Source organism: Vipera ursinii (genome assembly GCF_947247035.1).
Source record: "Vipera ursinii genome assembly, chromosome: 9".
Lineage (NCBI taxonomy): Eukaryota > Metazoa > Chordata > Lepidosauria > Squamata > Viperidae > Vipera > Vipera ursinii.
The window spans coordinates 19,087,723-19,103,337 of NC_139523.1; the positions used below are offsets into that span (position 1 = coordinate 19,087,723).

A 15,615-nucleotide genomic window follows, 5' to 3' on the forward strand; every position below is an offset into this window, starting at 1 on the left:
GGGAGTTGTAGTTCAGAGGTATTTGTAAAAGGGTCAGAGGTTCCCCCCCCCCGTGCATCTAGCACTTGTTACACAGGAGCTCTCAAGATCTTTTGCCCATGTTGGATCAGATGTTGGAGTAGAGTTGATCAGAGCCAAAAGGAAAGTGCCAGTCGCTTATCCCAAAATATCCAGTGGTCTTTTCTGTTGATATATTCTCATAATCTTCTGGCATCTCCGTATTCTCATAGGCCTTGCTGGTGCTTAATTCCTTTAAAAATGTAGAAGAAACCAGAGGAAAGACTTGAGTTCAAACGACTTAATAAAAATAGTTAAACTTTATGTTTTAAGGGCTTTACACTATCTGGAAGGGTCTGCAGGAGGGAATGATGGCAAATTATGAAATATTGTCATGACACAAACCGTAAGACTTGGACTCCAATATGAAAGACCAAGGTTTGCATCATGAGGTTGTGACATAATGCAAACCTTTCCTCATTTTTGTATCATTCCTGTTTGTACCAGAGCCCTGTGGAAGAGGGACTAGCCGACATTTATTCTTTGAGTAAATATTATTACCGTATAACTTAGCTGCAAAACCTAATAGTTCCAAACCATCATTTGTGACAATACTAGGGTTGGTCCATGAAGTAGATGCCAAAACAGAACAAATGATTTGGGTGACACATTGTCAGGTTAACAAATCTTTTTAGACTGTTGGCATACTTTTGATTTAATTTTAGGTTTTTGCAATTGTCATCTAGGAGGGTCTGTGCACAATCCTGCCTAAGAGCACCGTGTTGCTAACTAAGATTATGTTTTGATGATGATGTAATAGTCTGCATAAGTGTTTTTCAAAACTGGCCACATTAAGGGTGTGTGAACTTTAATTCCCCAATTTTTTTTATTTACTTTGTCATATTTAAGAACTGCCCATCTCCCTCCCTCACAAGTTGAGCAGAATTCTGGGAGTTGAAGCCTGCACATCTTCATGTTCCCAAGTTTGAAAAACACTGGTCTGCGTGAAGGAAAAGGACGGGAACGATTAATTCAGCAAGAGTTGGCAACCTGAATCCCTGCAGACGTTGCTGAACTACAAATCAAACCATCATTCATCACTGGCTATGCTGTCTTGGGGTTCTGGGAACTGAAAGTCCACATACTGTATGTGGATAGCATTGGGTGAACTTAATAGATGTGGATGGGGATTTTCCAGGAGAATCCATGACCTCCTAGATATTGTTGGATTATACCTCTCTGAAACTCTAACCTATGGCTGTGTTGGTTGGGCGTCTGGGAGTTGTAGTTCAGAAATATTTGGAAGTGGGTCAGAGGTTCCCCATGCATCTAGCAAGTGTGATGTAAGCCCTTGTTTCACAGAAGATGCTGCTATTCTCAGATGCCCCCAGGTTGCTTCATACATTATCAGCAGCTTGGCTTCCTGGAACATTGGGTTTGTTGTACATGTTGAGTTGCTCCTCCTCATTATCTTTAGATGGCTTTTTTGTGTTAAGGTAAATCATTTCTTCTCCACTGCCATGTAGCCTGGGGTTTTCCTCTTGTTCCTCTTCTTTCTGCCCTTCTTTCTTCTCCTTTTTCCGACTGGCCAAAGAAATATCATAAAAATAAAAGAAGGAATAAGATAAAAAGACAACGAAGGAAAAATATCTAGTAAAATATGGCAGGCAAAGCATTTCTGAGTGTATCAGTAGTAAAAAAAAAATATAGGAGCAAAGACCAATGAAAAGATTGACAAGATTTTTGAAAATTATCTTAAAATTGGAAGGCACACACTAGATATATCCAAAGCAACTTTTGGTTAGTTTAATTGAGGCCATTTCCCCATTAGTGAGTTATAGCATCTTGTAACACAACAGAAAAACAGAGTTGGAAGGGAGTCCAGCCCCCTCCTCAAGCAGAAAACCCTATACCATTTCAGACAAATGGTTATCCAGTCTCTTCTTTAAAAAACTCCAGTGTTGGAGTATCTACAACTCCTGAAGGCAAGTTGCTCCACTGATTAATTATTCTAACTGTTATGTACTGGGCTCTTGAGGAATACCATGTGGGTTGCTGGAGCAGCTAACGGCTCTCCGGCAACCCAGACTACAAGTCTCCTGTGCTGCAATTGGCTATCTCCAGGTGGCAATGGTTGATTAAAACCTATTGGCTGCCTCCTAGGGGCCAGACTATATATTGCGGCTAGTTGCAGCCATTTCCCCAGTACAGTTTCTGCATGAAATAAACTATGAGTTACCTTATACTCAGTTCCGTGTCTTCTTCCTGCACCAAAGAACCTGCTATTTAACACTAACTGTTAGGAAATTTCTCCTTAGTTCTAAGTTGGGTTCTCTCCTTGAATGCTATCTTCACAGCATCACCCAGCTCAAGAGACATCCTCAGGGGAGCCATGTCAGGATGAGGCGAATTATGAAAGCAGCTCTGTCATTTGTGCACATGTGACATGACATCACACACAGTCAGGCAAGGGAATTCACTGGAGAAAGCAATTATGTTTGGAAGAGTTAGCGGTGAAAGGAAACCAGGCCATCCAAGAATATAGTGGCTGGACACCATCAAAGCTGACCCCAGCCTAGAGCGTAGAACAACTCAAAGAAGTACTGCAAGATTTGAAGACATGGAGAGACCTAGCCCACATAATTCCCAAGAGTCAGATGCAATTGAATGGATAATATCATGAAAGGGGAGAGGCTGGTTTGACAATAGTGTGGAGCTAATTATGCTACAGAATGACACTACTTTTGTCATTTTGATGAAAGCATCAGTTGCTCTGGAATGCTCTGGCCCATAAAGCCTAAAGTGCTATTAAATCTGGTCTTTGACTGTTATTTTGGTACGACGATGGTTGGACAACGTTAGTGAGGACAAACCTCCCCCCCAGAGCTGCATGACTATAGTTGGAACTGGCTGATCTGGGGGAGGAAACCCCTGAGTTTGGTTGTCAGGTGTTGGTACCTTCCAATGACTCTCTGGCTAACTCACTTACTTTAACTGAGGAAGCTGCTCGATTGAGCAGCAAAACGTCTCAACTAACAAAAATTGGTCCAGTTGCCGTGATTCAACCTTCAGACTCCTTTGCCCGAAGGATTGAGAATCTTCATCGGCAGATCTGACCGATCCTTTATGCTTCTTACCTGCTTACTGTCACTTTGTAAGCCAAAATTCCCAGCAAGGTGAAGAGGACCAGCCCTGCAACAGCTCCCCCCAATCCAATGAGCAAAAGGGTGAGGTTCCCTGCAAAAAGAGAGACGCTGGCAAAGGAACGGTCAACAGCCAGTTTGAGCCAGACATACTTAAACAACCAGGAATTCGGTTTGCAAATCTTTTCCCATCAGTGTGCATATCTAGGCTACAGTGGGTTGGACTGCCGGCATGCTAGCTGGGGAATTCTGGGACTTGAAGTCTTAAAGTTGCCAAGGTTGAGAAACACTGCTCTATCTTTGTGGAGCCAATAATGAGTATTTTTCAAAATATGGAACTAGTCCTTCTTTTCTATATTACGGTACATGTGTGCCTTTAGTGAAAGAGACGGAGACAGAGACAGAGACACAGAGAGGAGCTGTCTTCTCTGTTCCTAGTCCAGCATCTTAACCATTGAGCAGTGGGCTAATGGAGCAGTGGACTAATGCCTCCTTAAGTAACACTGGCTGCCTGCAATTAGTGCAGGTTCGAGTCCCACCAGGCTCAAGGTTGACTCAGCCTTCCATCCTTCCCAGGTAGGTAAAATGAGGACCCAGATTGTTGGGGGCAATTAAGCTGACTTTGTAATAATGCCGCTTGGGGTGTGTGTGAAAGCCCTAATAAGCAGGCATATACATAGAATGAAGGCTACTGCTAAGCTTGTAAGCCACCCTGAGTCTTCGGAGAAGGGCGGGATATAAATGGAATTAAAATTAAAAAAAATAAAAATAAAATTATACTCCTCAGGCTGTTCCCTTACATATATGTCCATATAGTTTTCTTTGGAACAGTAGGGAAACTGTGGCCCATTGCTTTGTAGTCCATCTCCACCATCCCTACAGGTGTCTCTGGTTTAACTTTCCTTAGCCTTACCTGCCTTGATGGTCGGCAAGGTGATGTAGCTGGTCCCATGCTGATTAGTGGCCTTGCAGGATATCTGGGTAAAGTTAGATCTGGGCACCCTTAGAATGCCACCAATGGTTTGTTCCCAAGCGTTCAAGCCTGCTTGCAGTTCGGAGCTATTGAAATCTCCAGGAATGGTCTGGTTTAGAAGGTTCCATTCAATTCTCGGAGGGGGGTTTCCCTCTGCCACACAGTAACAGGTGACAATCTCTTCAGTTCTTGAGACAGTACAGTTGCTTTCAGGCCAAATCACTGGCTTGTCTTTAAAAAAAAAGAAATAAATAAATACACAGAAGGAATTGTTGCAAAGAAAGGAGAAAGCATCAGGCTAGGCTGGTGAGGTCTGTCCCTTGGATTTGAGACATTGCTCCAAACAATCTCCAAGCTATCCTATTGTGGTAGTTTCCTCAAATTGCCCTACAGGGCACAGCGAAAACACCACAGGCAGAAAAAGCAAGTTTGTGGCCCAAAATTTATGAAGGATTTTTTTTAAAAAAAAGAGATTTTACAACCTTTTTGTAGCAGTTGTTAGGTAAACGTTGTGGCCATTAAGTGAAAGCTGTGGTCATTAAAGCAAGCCCACGGTTTGCTATGGGCAATTTTTGCCAACAAACAAACAAACAACCCTACAAGTAAAGGCCGGGTTTTGGCAAAACTGTCATAAAATGCAATCACGTGGCTGCGGGGTGTTGCCAATGGCTGTAAGTGCAGCCTGGTTGCCTAGTGCTTGAAGTGTGGTGTGGTACGTGATAATGGAATTTTGAAAAAAACCCCACCCGCTCCCAGATACATCCACCAGAACTTTGAATGGTCCCTAAGCAGAACCGGTAGCTAATTTTTGGTTGTCCAGGCCCAGAATGGACTTCTGGAAGTGGCATCCACACAGAGAACTGGTTGTCCACCTATTTGAATCCCACCACTGCATGGCATGTTTATGTCAAGAGTTGTCTTTGCAAAGCTTTCACATTGAACATATTGAGCATTCATTAATCATGGGTGCAAAATAGGCTGTCAATTAAAAAAATGTGTCAGGAAATAGGTTATCAGCCTGTGAAAAGCTTTCCCTGTGAAATCCTTAGCATCTCTGCCCCCTAGCATTTCCCTCACTTTGTATCCCAGACTGTGTTATGCATTGACTGTTTTTTAAAAAAACTTGTATTAAAGGTTAATAAACCTGGAATTCATTTGATTCAGAGTATACACCTCTCCAACGTGGTGAAATATGCCCTTAATTCTATTGTTTTGCATAAAGGCACATTGCCTCCCGCCACAGTAGGTGGCAGCACCAACCTATTTTGAGCATTCTCAAAAAAAGTAAGCAGATTTAGATCTAGTTAGCTCAAAACAATGTAGCCTATCTTAGCATGAGCATCAGTGTCCATAGGGGGGCACCAGCGGTCAGACTACACAAACCTTTGCCCACTACCAGCCCCACCTTATATATGTAAGGTTTTGGGGCATGCATACAACCAGTGCTTTTTTGTAAAAGAAAAAGGTGCTGGAACTCACACATGTCATACAATCTGCCTTGCCTACCCTACAAGGTTCCATCCCAAAAAGGTGGCGGAACTCCGTTCTGAGCGTTCTATGACAAAAAAAAGCCCTGCATACAACATTACAACATATATATAAAATCACAGGGCTTGAGGCACAATGTCGTGACGCCTGAAATGTTGCTAACACAGAGCTTTTATTATCTCCTGTTACCACTACTAAGAGAAGAAGAGCAGCAGACAGGGAGAAACAGGAATGGTATACCTACCAACTTGTACAGAGAAGTGTTAAATAGGGCAGGGGTAGGCAACCCCTTCATGGATTACTACCCCTTCATGGATTACTGCCTTGTCGTGGCGAAGGGGCTTGCGTAATTCAATGAAGCTATGAGCTATGCCGTGCAGGGCCACCCAAGACGGACAGGTCATAGCTGAGAGTTCTGACAAAACGTGATCCACTGGAGAAGGAAATGGCAACCCACTCCAGTATCTTTGCCATGAAAACCCTATGGACAGTACCAAAAGGCAAAACGATATGACGCTGGAAGATGAGCCCCTCAGGTCGGAAGGCGTCCAATATGCTACTGGGGAAGAGCAGAGGGCTAGTACTAGTAGCGCCAGAAAGAATGAAGCGACTGGGCCAAAGCCGAAAGGACGCTCAGCTGTGGATGTGTCTGGTGGTGAAAGGAAAGTCCGATGCTGTAAAGATTTTTTCTCCATAGGAACCTGGAATGTAAGATCCATGAATCAAGGAAAGCTGGACGTGGTCAAACAAGAGATGACAAGACTGAACATCGACATCTTAGGTATCAGCGAACTAAAATGGACAGGAATGGGTGAATTTAATTCAGATGACCATCAGGTATACTACTGCGGGCAAGAATCCCTCAGAAGAAATGGAGTAGCCTTCATAGTCAATAAAAGAGTAGGAAAAGCAATACTGGGATACAATCCTCAAAATGACAGAATGATCTCAGTTCGAATCCAAGGCAAACCATTCAATATCACAGTAGTCCAAGTCTATGCCCCAACCACCAGTGCTGAAGAGGATGAAATTGACCGGTTCTATGAAGCCCTACAGCACCTTATAGAACTAACACCAAAAAACGATGTCCTTATCATCATGGGGGATTGGAATGCTAAAGTAGGAAGCCAAAAGATAACTGGAATAACAGGCAAGTTTGGCCTTGGAGTACAAAATGAAGCAGGGCACAGGCTGATAGAATTTTGTCAAGAGAATACGATGGTCATAGCAAACACTCTTTTCCAACAACCCAAGAGACGGCTCTACACATGGACATCACCAGACGGTCAACACAGAAATCAGATTGACTATATGCTCTGCAGCCAAAGATGGAGAAGCTCTATACAGTCAGTAAAAACAAGACCAGGAGCTGACTGTGGCTCAGACCATGAGCTTCTCCTTGCAAAGTTTAGGCTTAAACTGAAGAAAGTAGGGAAAAGCACTAGGCCACTCAGGTATGAATTAAATCATATCCCTGTCGAATATACAGTAGAGGTGACAAATAGATTTAAGGAATTAGATCTGATAGACAGAGTGCCTGAAGAACTATGGACAGAGGTTCGCGACATTGTACAACAGGTAGCAACCAAAACCATCCCAAAGAAAAAGAAATGCAAGAAAGCAAAATGGCTGTCTGAGGAAGCTTTGCAAATAGCTGAGAAAAGGAGGGAAGCGAAAGGCAAGGGAGAAAAAGAAAGATACGCCCAATTGAATGCAGAATTCCAGAGAATAGCTAGAAGAGATAAGAATGCCTTCTTAAATGAACAGTGCAAAGAAATAGAAGAAAACAATAGAATAGGGAGGACCAGAGATCTTTTCAAGAAAATTGGAGAGATGAAGGGAACGTTTAATGCAAAAATGGGCATGATAAAGGACCAAAATGGCAGGGACCTAACAGAGGCAGAAGAGATTAAGAAGAGGTGGCAAAATTACACAGAAGAACTATACAAGAATGAGCTTAACGTCCCTGATAATCACAATGAGGTGGTCACTGACCTCGAGCCAGACATCCTAGAATGTGAAGTGAAGTGGGCCTTAGAAAAGCTGAGCAACAACAAAGCTAGTGGAGGTGACAGTATTCCAGCTGAGCTATTCAAAATCTTAAAAGACAATGCAGTAAAAGTGCTACACTCAATTTGCCAGCAAATTTGGAAAACTCAACAGTGGCCACAGGATTGGAAAAGATCAGTTTACATTCCAATTCCAAAAAAAGGCAATGCCAAAGAATGTTCAAACTATCGCACCATTGCACTCATTTCTCATGCTAGCAAAGTCATGCTTAAAATCCTACAAGCTAGACTTCAGCAGTATGTGGATCGAGAACTACCAGAAGTACAGGCAGGATTTCGAAGAGGCAGAGGAACTAGAGATCAAATTGCCAACATACGCTGGATCATGGAGAAAGCTAGAGAGTTCCAGAAAAACATCTACTTCTGCTTCATTGACTATGCTAAAGCCTTTGATTGTGTGGATCATAACAAACTGTGGCAAGTTCTTAAAGAGATGGGAGTACCAGACCATCTTATTTGTCTCTTGAGAAACCTATATGCGGGTCAAGAAGCAACAGTGAGAACTGGACACGGAACCACTGATTGGTTCAAAATTGGGAAAGGAGTCCGGCAAGGCTGTATACTGTCGCCCTGCCTATTTAACTTATATGCAGAGCACATCATGAGAAAGGCAGGGCTAGATGAATCAAAAGTTGGAATTAAGATTGCCGGAAGAAATATCAACAACCTAAGATACGCAGATGATACCACTCTAATGGCAGAAAGTGAAGAAGAACTAAAGAGCCTCTTGTTGCAGGTGAAGAAGGAGAGTGCAAAACTTGGGTTGAAACTTAACATTAAGAAAACCAAGATCATGGCATCTGGCCCTCTCAATTCCTGGCAAATAGATGGGGAAGAAATGGAGGCAGTGACAGATTTTATTTTCCTGGGCTCCAAGATCACTGCAGATGGGGACTGTAGCCAAGAAATTAAAAGACGCTTGCTCCTAGGGAGGAAAGCCATGGCAAATCTAGACAGCACACTAAAAAGCAGAGACATCACCCTGTCAACAAAAGTGCGTATAGTGAAGGCTATGGTCTTCCCAGTTGCAATGTATGGTTGTGAAAGCTGGACCATAAGAAAGGCTGAGCGCCAAAGAATTGAGGCCTTTGAACTATGGTGCTGGAGAAGACTCCTGCGAGTCCCTTGGACTGCAAGGCGATCAAACCAGTCAGTCCTAGAGGAGATCAATCCTGACTGCTCTTTAGAAGGCCAGATCCTGAAGCTAAAACTCAAATACTTTGGCCACCTAATGAGAAGGAAGGACTCACTGGAGAAGAGCCTAATGCTGGGAAAGATCGAGGGCAATAGAAGAAGGGGACGACAGAGAATGAGGTGGCTGGATGGAGTCACTGAAGCAGTAGGCGTGAGCTTAAATGGACTCCAGAAGATGGTAGAGGACAGGAAGGCCTGGAGGAATGTTGTCCATAGGGTCGCGATGGGTCGGACACGACTTCGCAGCTAACAACAACAACAAGGCAACCTTGGCTCTTTTATGACTCATGGACTTCAACTCCCAGAATTCCTGAGCCAGCCATTCTGGGAGTTGAAGTCCATGAGTCATAAAAGAGCCAAGGTTGCCTACCCCTGGCTTAGGGTAACCAGATCAGGGCTCCAAATCCCTACGAGACCAGTAGATGGTAGTAAGGAGCGCATGTTTTTTTTTTACTATCTCCCTTTGTTTCCATCTAGTGGGGATCTGCGGTTTTACAAACTGGATTTGGCACATGGACTAGGTATCAAAAACCAAATAAAAACTAACTGGGCTTGCTGCCCACTTTCCAATCTCCACCTGATTGGTGGAATACTTTTCAGAGCACAGAGTTCTGCCTTGTCGCCTCCTAAACCAGCTGATTCAACTGCTCCTCCAAGCACAAATAATTGATCGTCCTTGGACCAGAATTAAATATCGTTGGGAATATGTACTCATAGGGAAATTGCTTAAGGCAGGGGTACTCAACCTTGGCAACTTTAAGACTTGTGGACTTCAACTCCCAGAATTCCTCAGCCAGCAAAGAGTTGAAGTCCATCCATCTTAAAGTGGCCAAGGTTGAGCAACACTATACTAGTGAGTATCTGACACAAAGGTTAAAGGTGTAGGAAATAACTTTGTTGAGACAAGAAGGTGCGCCGGACAACCCAGTGAGACAAGTTTGAATGATCACCTTTTCTAAGCTCTCAGAAGGTATTAAATGGGAAATGCAAAAGCCCTGAAAGAGAAAACATTAAATGGTCCTCTCACACTCCACAGTTAGGTAAGTAGGCGGCGAGTCGTCCCCCATGCCAAGATCATTTTCTGCCGCACAATGGTAGGGCTCCAGGTCTCTCCTGATGTCCTTCAGCTTCACCTCTGGTCCACCACCTGCTACCTTCAGTGGCGCCTTTTTTGGCCCAAAGAACCAGTGGTAGGTGATGGGCGGTGGGTTTCCATGGCTCTGACATCTCAGAGTGGCATCGTCTCCTTCTTTGAGCCTTGGATTCCCAATGATCAAGATAGTTGCATTTTTGGGAGGATCTGACAGAGAAAATCAGAAGGCAAGGAGGTTTGTTCAGGCTGTGCTCATTGCACCTCCAAACACTGCCATCTTCTTCATCTCTTTTCCCTGTCCCCAGATCAAAAATAGGCTTCAGTGTCTACCGAGGCATCACATTGCAAAGGTGGTGGACCTTCAACTCACAGCAGCTGCAGCAATAAAGAAGTTGGTTGGGAGTTGTGGTGTACTCTTAGTTAACAGGCTGTGCCCTATGTATTACTGAATCAATAAGGAACATGCAGACGGAGGTGGAGCCTTTGCAAAAACTCATTCGGGGTTTGCAATCATTGGGGAGCAATGTCTTCTCTTAAGTGTGTTTTGGAGGGGCGGGATGAGCTTCTTCCCAAGAATTGTTTTAAAAACCCATCAATCAACAAGAGAGCTGATCTACCTCCCAAGCTTATAAAGTACTTAGGAGGCATGGATTGGCAGCACAAGGAAACAACAGCCAACGACTTAATAGCCAGCCACCAACACCCCAATCTACATCTAGAAAAGCTATATACAACAGCCACCATATAAATACCACACACAGAACAGCCCAAAGCACACAGAGAAGTTCCCTCAAGATCGGGTCCAGCATTTGAGTCCAAAAGCTTGGAAGACAAAACGTCTAGTTCCGGTGACTGACCCAGATTGGATCCTGCATTAAAAAAAAACCCTCCACGCAAGATGTCAGAGGGACACTCTTCTCTCCCCCTTTCAATCATCAGGAGGAGCCAATCTCCTTGAAAGAGCCTTGGTGGAGCAGTGGGCTAATGCCTCCTTAAGTAACACCAGCTGCCTGCAATTAGTGCAGGTTCGAGTCCCACCAGGCTCAAGGTTGACTCAGCCTTCCATCCTTCCGAGGTAGGTAAAATGAGGACCCAGATTGTTGGGGGCAATAAGCTGACTTTGGAAAAAATGCTGCTTTGGGGGGGGGGCGAAAGCCCTAATAAGCAGGCATATACATAGAATGAAGGCTATTGTTAAGCACATTGATTTGCGCTTCTTAGATTGTAAGCCGCCCTGAGTCTTTGGAGAAGGGCGGGATATAAATGGGATTAAAAAAAAACTTTAGAAAAAAGGAACAGAGTTGGAACTGGAAAACCCTGGAGGAGGAAACAAGATGCAGATCTTCCCAACCTTACGTTATAGTTGATATTGCCCATTGTAGCTTTATTCTGATTGTCCTTTCCCAAGAGAAACCTAACAGATGTTGACCCCCCCAAAGGTGCTTTTTCAAAAGGCGACTGGACTTCTTTTGTTTCTCCCTGAAGACAATTCCCTTCTCATCCAACAACTGAAGAAGATTCTTGGATGGGAAGCGAAACGTCTTCAAGGAAAAACAAAGGAAGTCCAGTTGCCTTTGGAAAAAGCACCTTTGGGGCAACCATGACCTGGATGATTAAAAAACCTCCATAGAGACCTAACAGATGTTAGACCCATTCAGCAGCATTGGCATGGGTACCACTAAGGTTTTAGACACCAAACTCTTGAATTCCCCAGCCCTACTAGAGCTTCCAAGCTTCTGGAAAAGAAACATACGCACGACAGGCATTTCAGAACAAAACAGACCAGATCAGGTGCCATTCCACTGCTGTGCTTGGACACTTACACTGAACATTCAGGTTGATCCCACTGTAAACCTGTTGCTTGTTTGGGAAGGTTGCAGTGCACTGCAAGTATTTGCCATGGTCTTTGTGGGAAGGGATGTAGTTAAAACTCGATTCTGTCCGCCAGGATCCACCTGTAATATATTCTTGGATTGTGACAGCCTTGCTTTCGACTAGATTCCAGGTGAGGATAGGTGGAGACAAAGGACAGGTGTGTAGGACTGAACAAGACACCTGGGTGGGATCCCCTTCAGTCACTAGTCCCAGATCACTCAACTCCAACTGGTTAGGGACATCTGAGAAGGCATCAAAAGAGAGCAAATGAGTTGTAGGATAAATGGGGGCCCTTATCATTTAGCCCGAATGACTACAGGTAGCCCTTGGCTTATGCCACTTGTTTAGCAACTGTTCAAAGTTACAACAGGGCCGAAAAAAAAGTGACTTATAATCAGCCTTTGCCTTTCAATCATTGCAGGTCACCATTTGCTTAAAATACAAAAAAATAAAGATTGTAAAATCAGGTGCAACTCATTTAACAGCCACCCCGCTTAGCAACAGATGGTCTGGTGTCAGCCGTAATCATAAGCTGAGGACTACCTATATGAAGAAAAAGCTTGGCTATGGAAAATTGGGCTAAAATCCCTGTTAGTTTTAGTCTTTTTTAATGAAAGACATAAAAAAATGATTCAGACAATAGATATCGTTTAGAATACCTGAAATTTAAAATAAGCTTCGGATGTGCAATCTCTGCTAAGATAACCAGGGATGTAGTTTTGGTTATGGAAGAGAGGGGTGAAGTGTAATTGCAACAACTTAAAGGGGACAATTGGAGCTGGCAGCTCCTTCCCAGATCACACCAGCAACCATATTGTGATTGAAGTGTGCTAGCTAGATTGTAGATTCATGGCAAATATGAAGCTGGGAGAAGAAGGAAAAAATACTTTAAAACTACAGTAGATAGCTAAATAGAGCTTAGTCTTACAAGACAACATTGCTCCATTGAAGGGACCCAAAGCAAACCAACTCTGCAGAGCAGATGCAGCCAATTTTGGTCACCATATCACAAAAAAGATGTTGAGAGTTCGGAAAAAATTCAGAGAAGAGCAACTAAGATGATCAAAGGCCTAGAGACTAAAACATACGAAGAATGGCTGCAGGACTTGGGTTTAGTCTAATGAAAAGAAGAAATAGGGGAGACACGATAGCAGTGCTCCAGTATCTGAGGGGTGCCACAAGACAGAGGGGGCCAGGTTGTTCACCAGAGTACCAAAGGGAAGGATGAGGAACAATGGCTGGAAATTGATCAAGGAGCGATGCAACCTGGAATTAAGGAGAAACTTCCTGACAGTGAGGACAGAAATTGTGGGTGCTTAATCACTGGAGATTTTTAAGACGAGACTAGACAACCACCTGTCTGAGATGGTATAGGTTCTCCTGCTTGAGCAGGTGGCTGGACTAGAAGACCTCCAAAATCTTATTCTATTCTATTCTATTCTATTCTATTCTATTCTATTCTATTCTATTCTATTCTATTCTATTCTATTCTATTCTATTCTATTCTATTCTATTCATTCCTTATTCTATTCTATTCTATTCTATTCTATTCTATTCTATTCTATTCTATTCTATTCTATTCTATTCTATTCTATTCTATTCTATTCTATTCGGCAGATAATCCCTCAGCCACCTAACCCCTCTGTCCTTAGGCTTTATTGGTAACTTCAATCATATTTGGAAGCCAACTGGCAACCACTATAGCTTATGTAGAGCGGTATTACATGGGCAGAGCAAGGGCTGGTCATCGTTGCTAGAGGTGCCATGTTTTGGACCAGCTGTAGTTTTTGAGTGGTTTTCAAAAACAGCTCGGTATACAGCAAATTGCAACAGCCACCTGCAAAGTGACCAAGGCAGGAACAAATGCAATTGGCACACAGGTTGAAATTCTGCAAAGCTCTTTCTGACCTCAATTTCTCACCATTCCTCAAATTAATAGGGGCAAAATCCAGATATTTATGCAACATCCTAACCAGAAAAAGATGTTCATCCTCAGAGGAGACCTTGGCACAAATATGCACTAACCTGTTACCTCTACCTGGACTGTGACATCATGGAATCGATGATTGACCGAGCCAGGATTGATCCAGACATAATATTTCATAGCATCCTCCATCTCTACTGGGTTGATGCTGAGGGTGCAGTTGCCCTTTTGCAGATTTCCCACTACTTCCGTTCGTCCCTGGTAGGCTGGTAGGACGTTGCTTGGCGTTCTGCTGTTGTAGATTTCAGGGTAGCTCCAGAAATGATACTGGTACCAAGCCACACTGCTGTCCCAAGAATCCCAGGAATCTGGGAAGGTGAAGGAACATGGGATGACCACACAGGATCCTTTTAGGGCTTGGATGGAGCTGGGCAGGGTGGAGCTCCAGGTTGCAGAGATAGGGCTGTCAAAGAGAACTGGAGAAAAGTTGGAGGTGAGGTTAAAAAAAAGGAGAGGGGTTTCAACTGGAGCTAAGATACCCCTTGGCCCTTGAAGAACAGCCCTCACCCTCTGAAGGGAACCAACTGTGATCAACCTTATTTCTTCTGATTCTAGAGACGTTGGGGAAGGTGAGATGCACAGTAAAGGAAGCATCCTGATGGAACAGATGAAACATCTGTCTAGTCCACCCTTTGGTTGACAGAATTGTCAGTTCACTGCTTATGGAATCCTTCAGGCATGACCTAAACGTGATGGCCACTTTTGTTCCCCAGCAACCAGTCCAGAAGAGCACTTTGTTCTGATGCTTTATTACAGAACTTACCTAGGAGGAATGTCAGAGGGAGATATTCGCTGGACGGTTTCATGTTGCAAAGTCTCTTTGGGGTTGCAACCTGGAGATTGCCTCAAGGGTGGAGAATGGCAATTCCTTTGTTCCGGTCTTCTCTGTCATGCAAAATCAAACTCTCCAATGGAAAAAAAATTGATTGGAAGAGAAAGAGTGGAAAAGCTGAAGGAGATGAATCAGAAACCAAAGTTGAGACTTTAGTAGAAGGTTATTTTAAATGTTGGTCATGGCCAAATACTGAGTAAAAAAACCCCCACATTCTATGCATTCTGAAAGACATCGTGATAGATGGGGTGGGGGAAATTCTGCTGTCTGAAAATTTTATCACCTATGAAGCTTGAACCACCAACAGAAGGACTAACACTTCACTTAGGGAGGATGGGGTTGAGTAGAATAAGCTTTGTCTGTGGGATTTCTGCCATATCAAGCTTGTTGGGTCTGCTTTCATTTTTGTAGGTTAAACATATGGTAGTGTTGAAACACCAGACTTAAGCTCCTGGCAGAGGTTCTTTTAATCTGATGAAACTGGGAGAAAGGATTCTTGCAAGAAATAGCAAGAGACTACCCCCATTCCTCTTCTCCAACCCAACCCAACCTCTTTGGTGGAAAGCAAAAGTGATCAAGGAGCCACTTGGTCAGGCAATGAAAATGCCGAGGCAAGTTTTACTTCCACTAACTTCCAGGGGTGATATCCTGCTAGGAATTCCTGGCCGATGAAATGGAAAGATTATTAACTTCTTTTCTGTAATACAATTATTCCCACAATGATGACCAATTCCAGCACTGATTGACTCGCTACTGATGCCCATTTAAACCATCCTGAGATATATGGCCCCCTCAGATCACATCTGGTACCTTCCCCCTTCCATTGCTACAGTGCAAAGGGATCACACCAGCTGAATCAAAGGACTTGTTTATACAGGGACTGGTGGCAATTCATTAGGCAGACTGCATGTATTTAAAGGTCATTTGCTCCCCTGTGCATGAAACATGGACTACAATAATTAGAAAC

General features: G+C 43.5%; 1 protein-coding gene across 1 annotated transcript; it reads right to left on the reverse strand.

The window, feature by feature from the left end:
* Positions 1–1,394: 1,394 nt before the first annotated feature.
* On the reverse strand, positions 1,395–14,671 carry LOC310644810 (sialic acid-binding Ig-like lectin 14; the record flags this gene model as incomplete). The annotated part of the gene is made up of 7 exons (XM_083370118.1): positions 14,580–14,671; positions 13,858–14,232; positions 11,781–12,074; positions 9,892–10,164; positions 4,054–4,344; positions 3,135–3,234; positions 1,395–1,581 (listed from the first exon to the last, which is right to left on the reverse strand). Exons 1-7 carry the CDS (start codon positions 14,620–14,622, stop codon positions 1,395–1,397), a joined length of 1,563 nt encoding a protein of 520 aa, XP_083226244.1. The 5' UTR covers positions 14,623–14,671.
* Between the last annotated feature and the right edge of the window lie 944 nt (positions 14,672–15,615).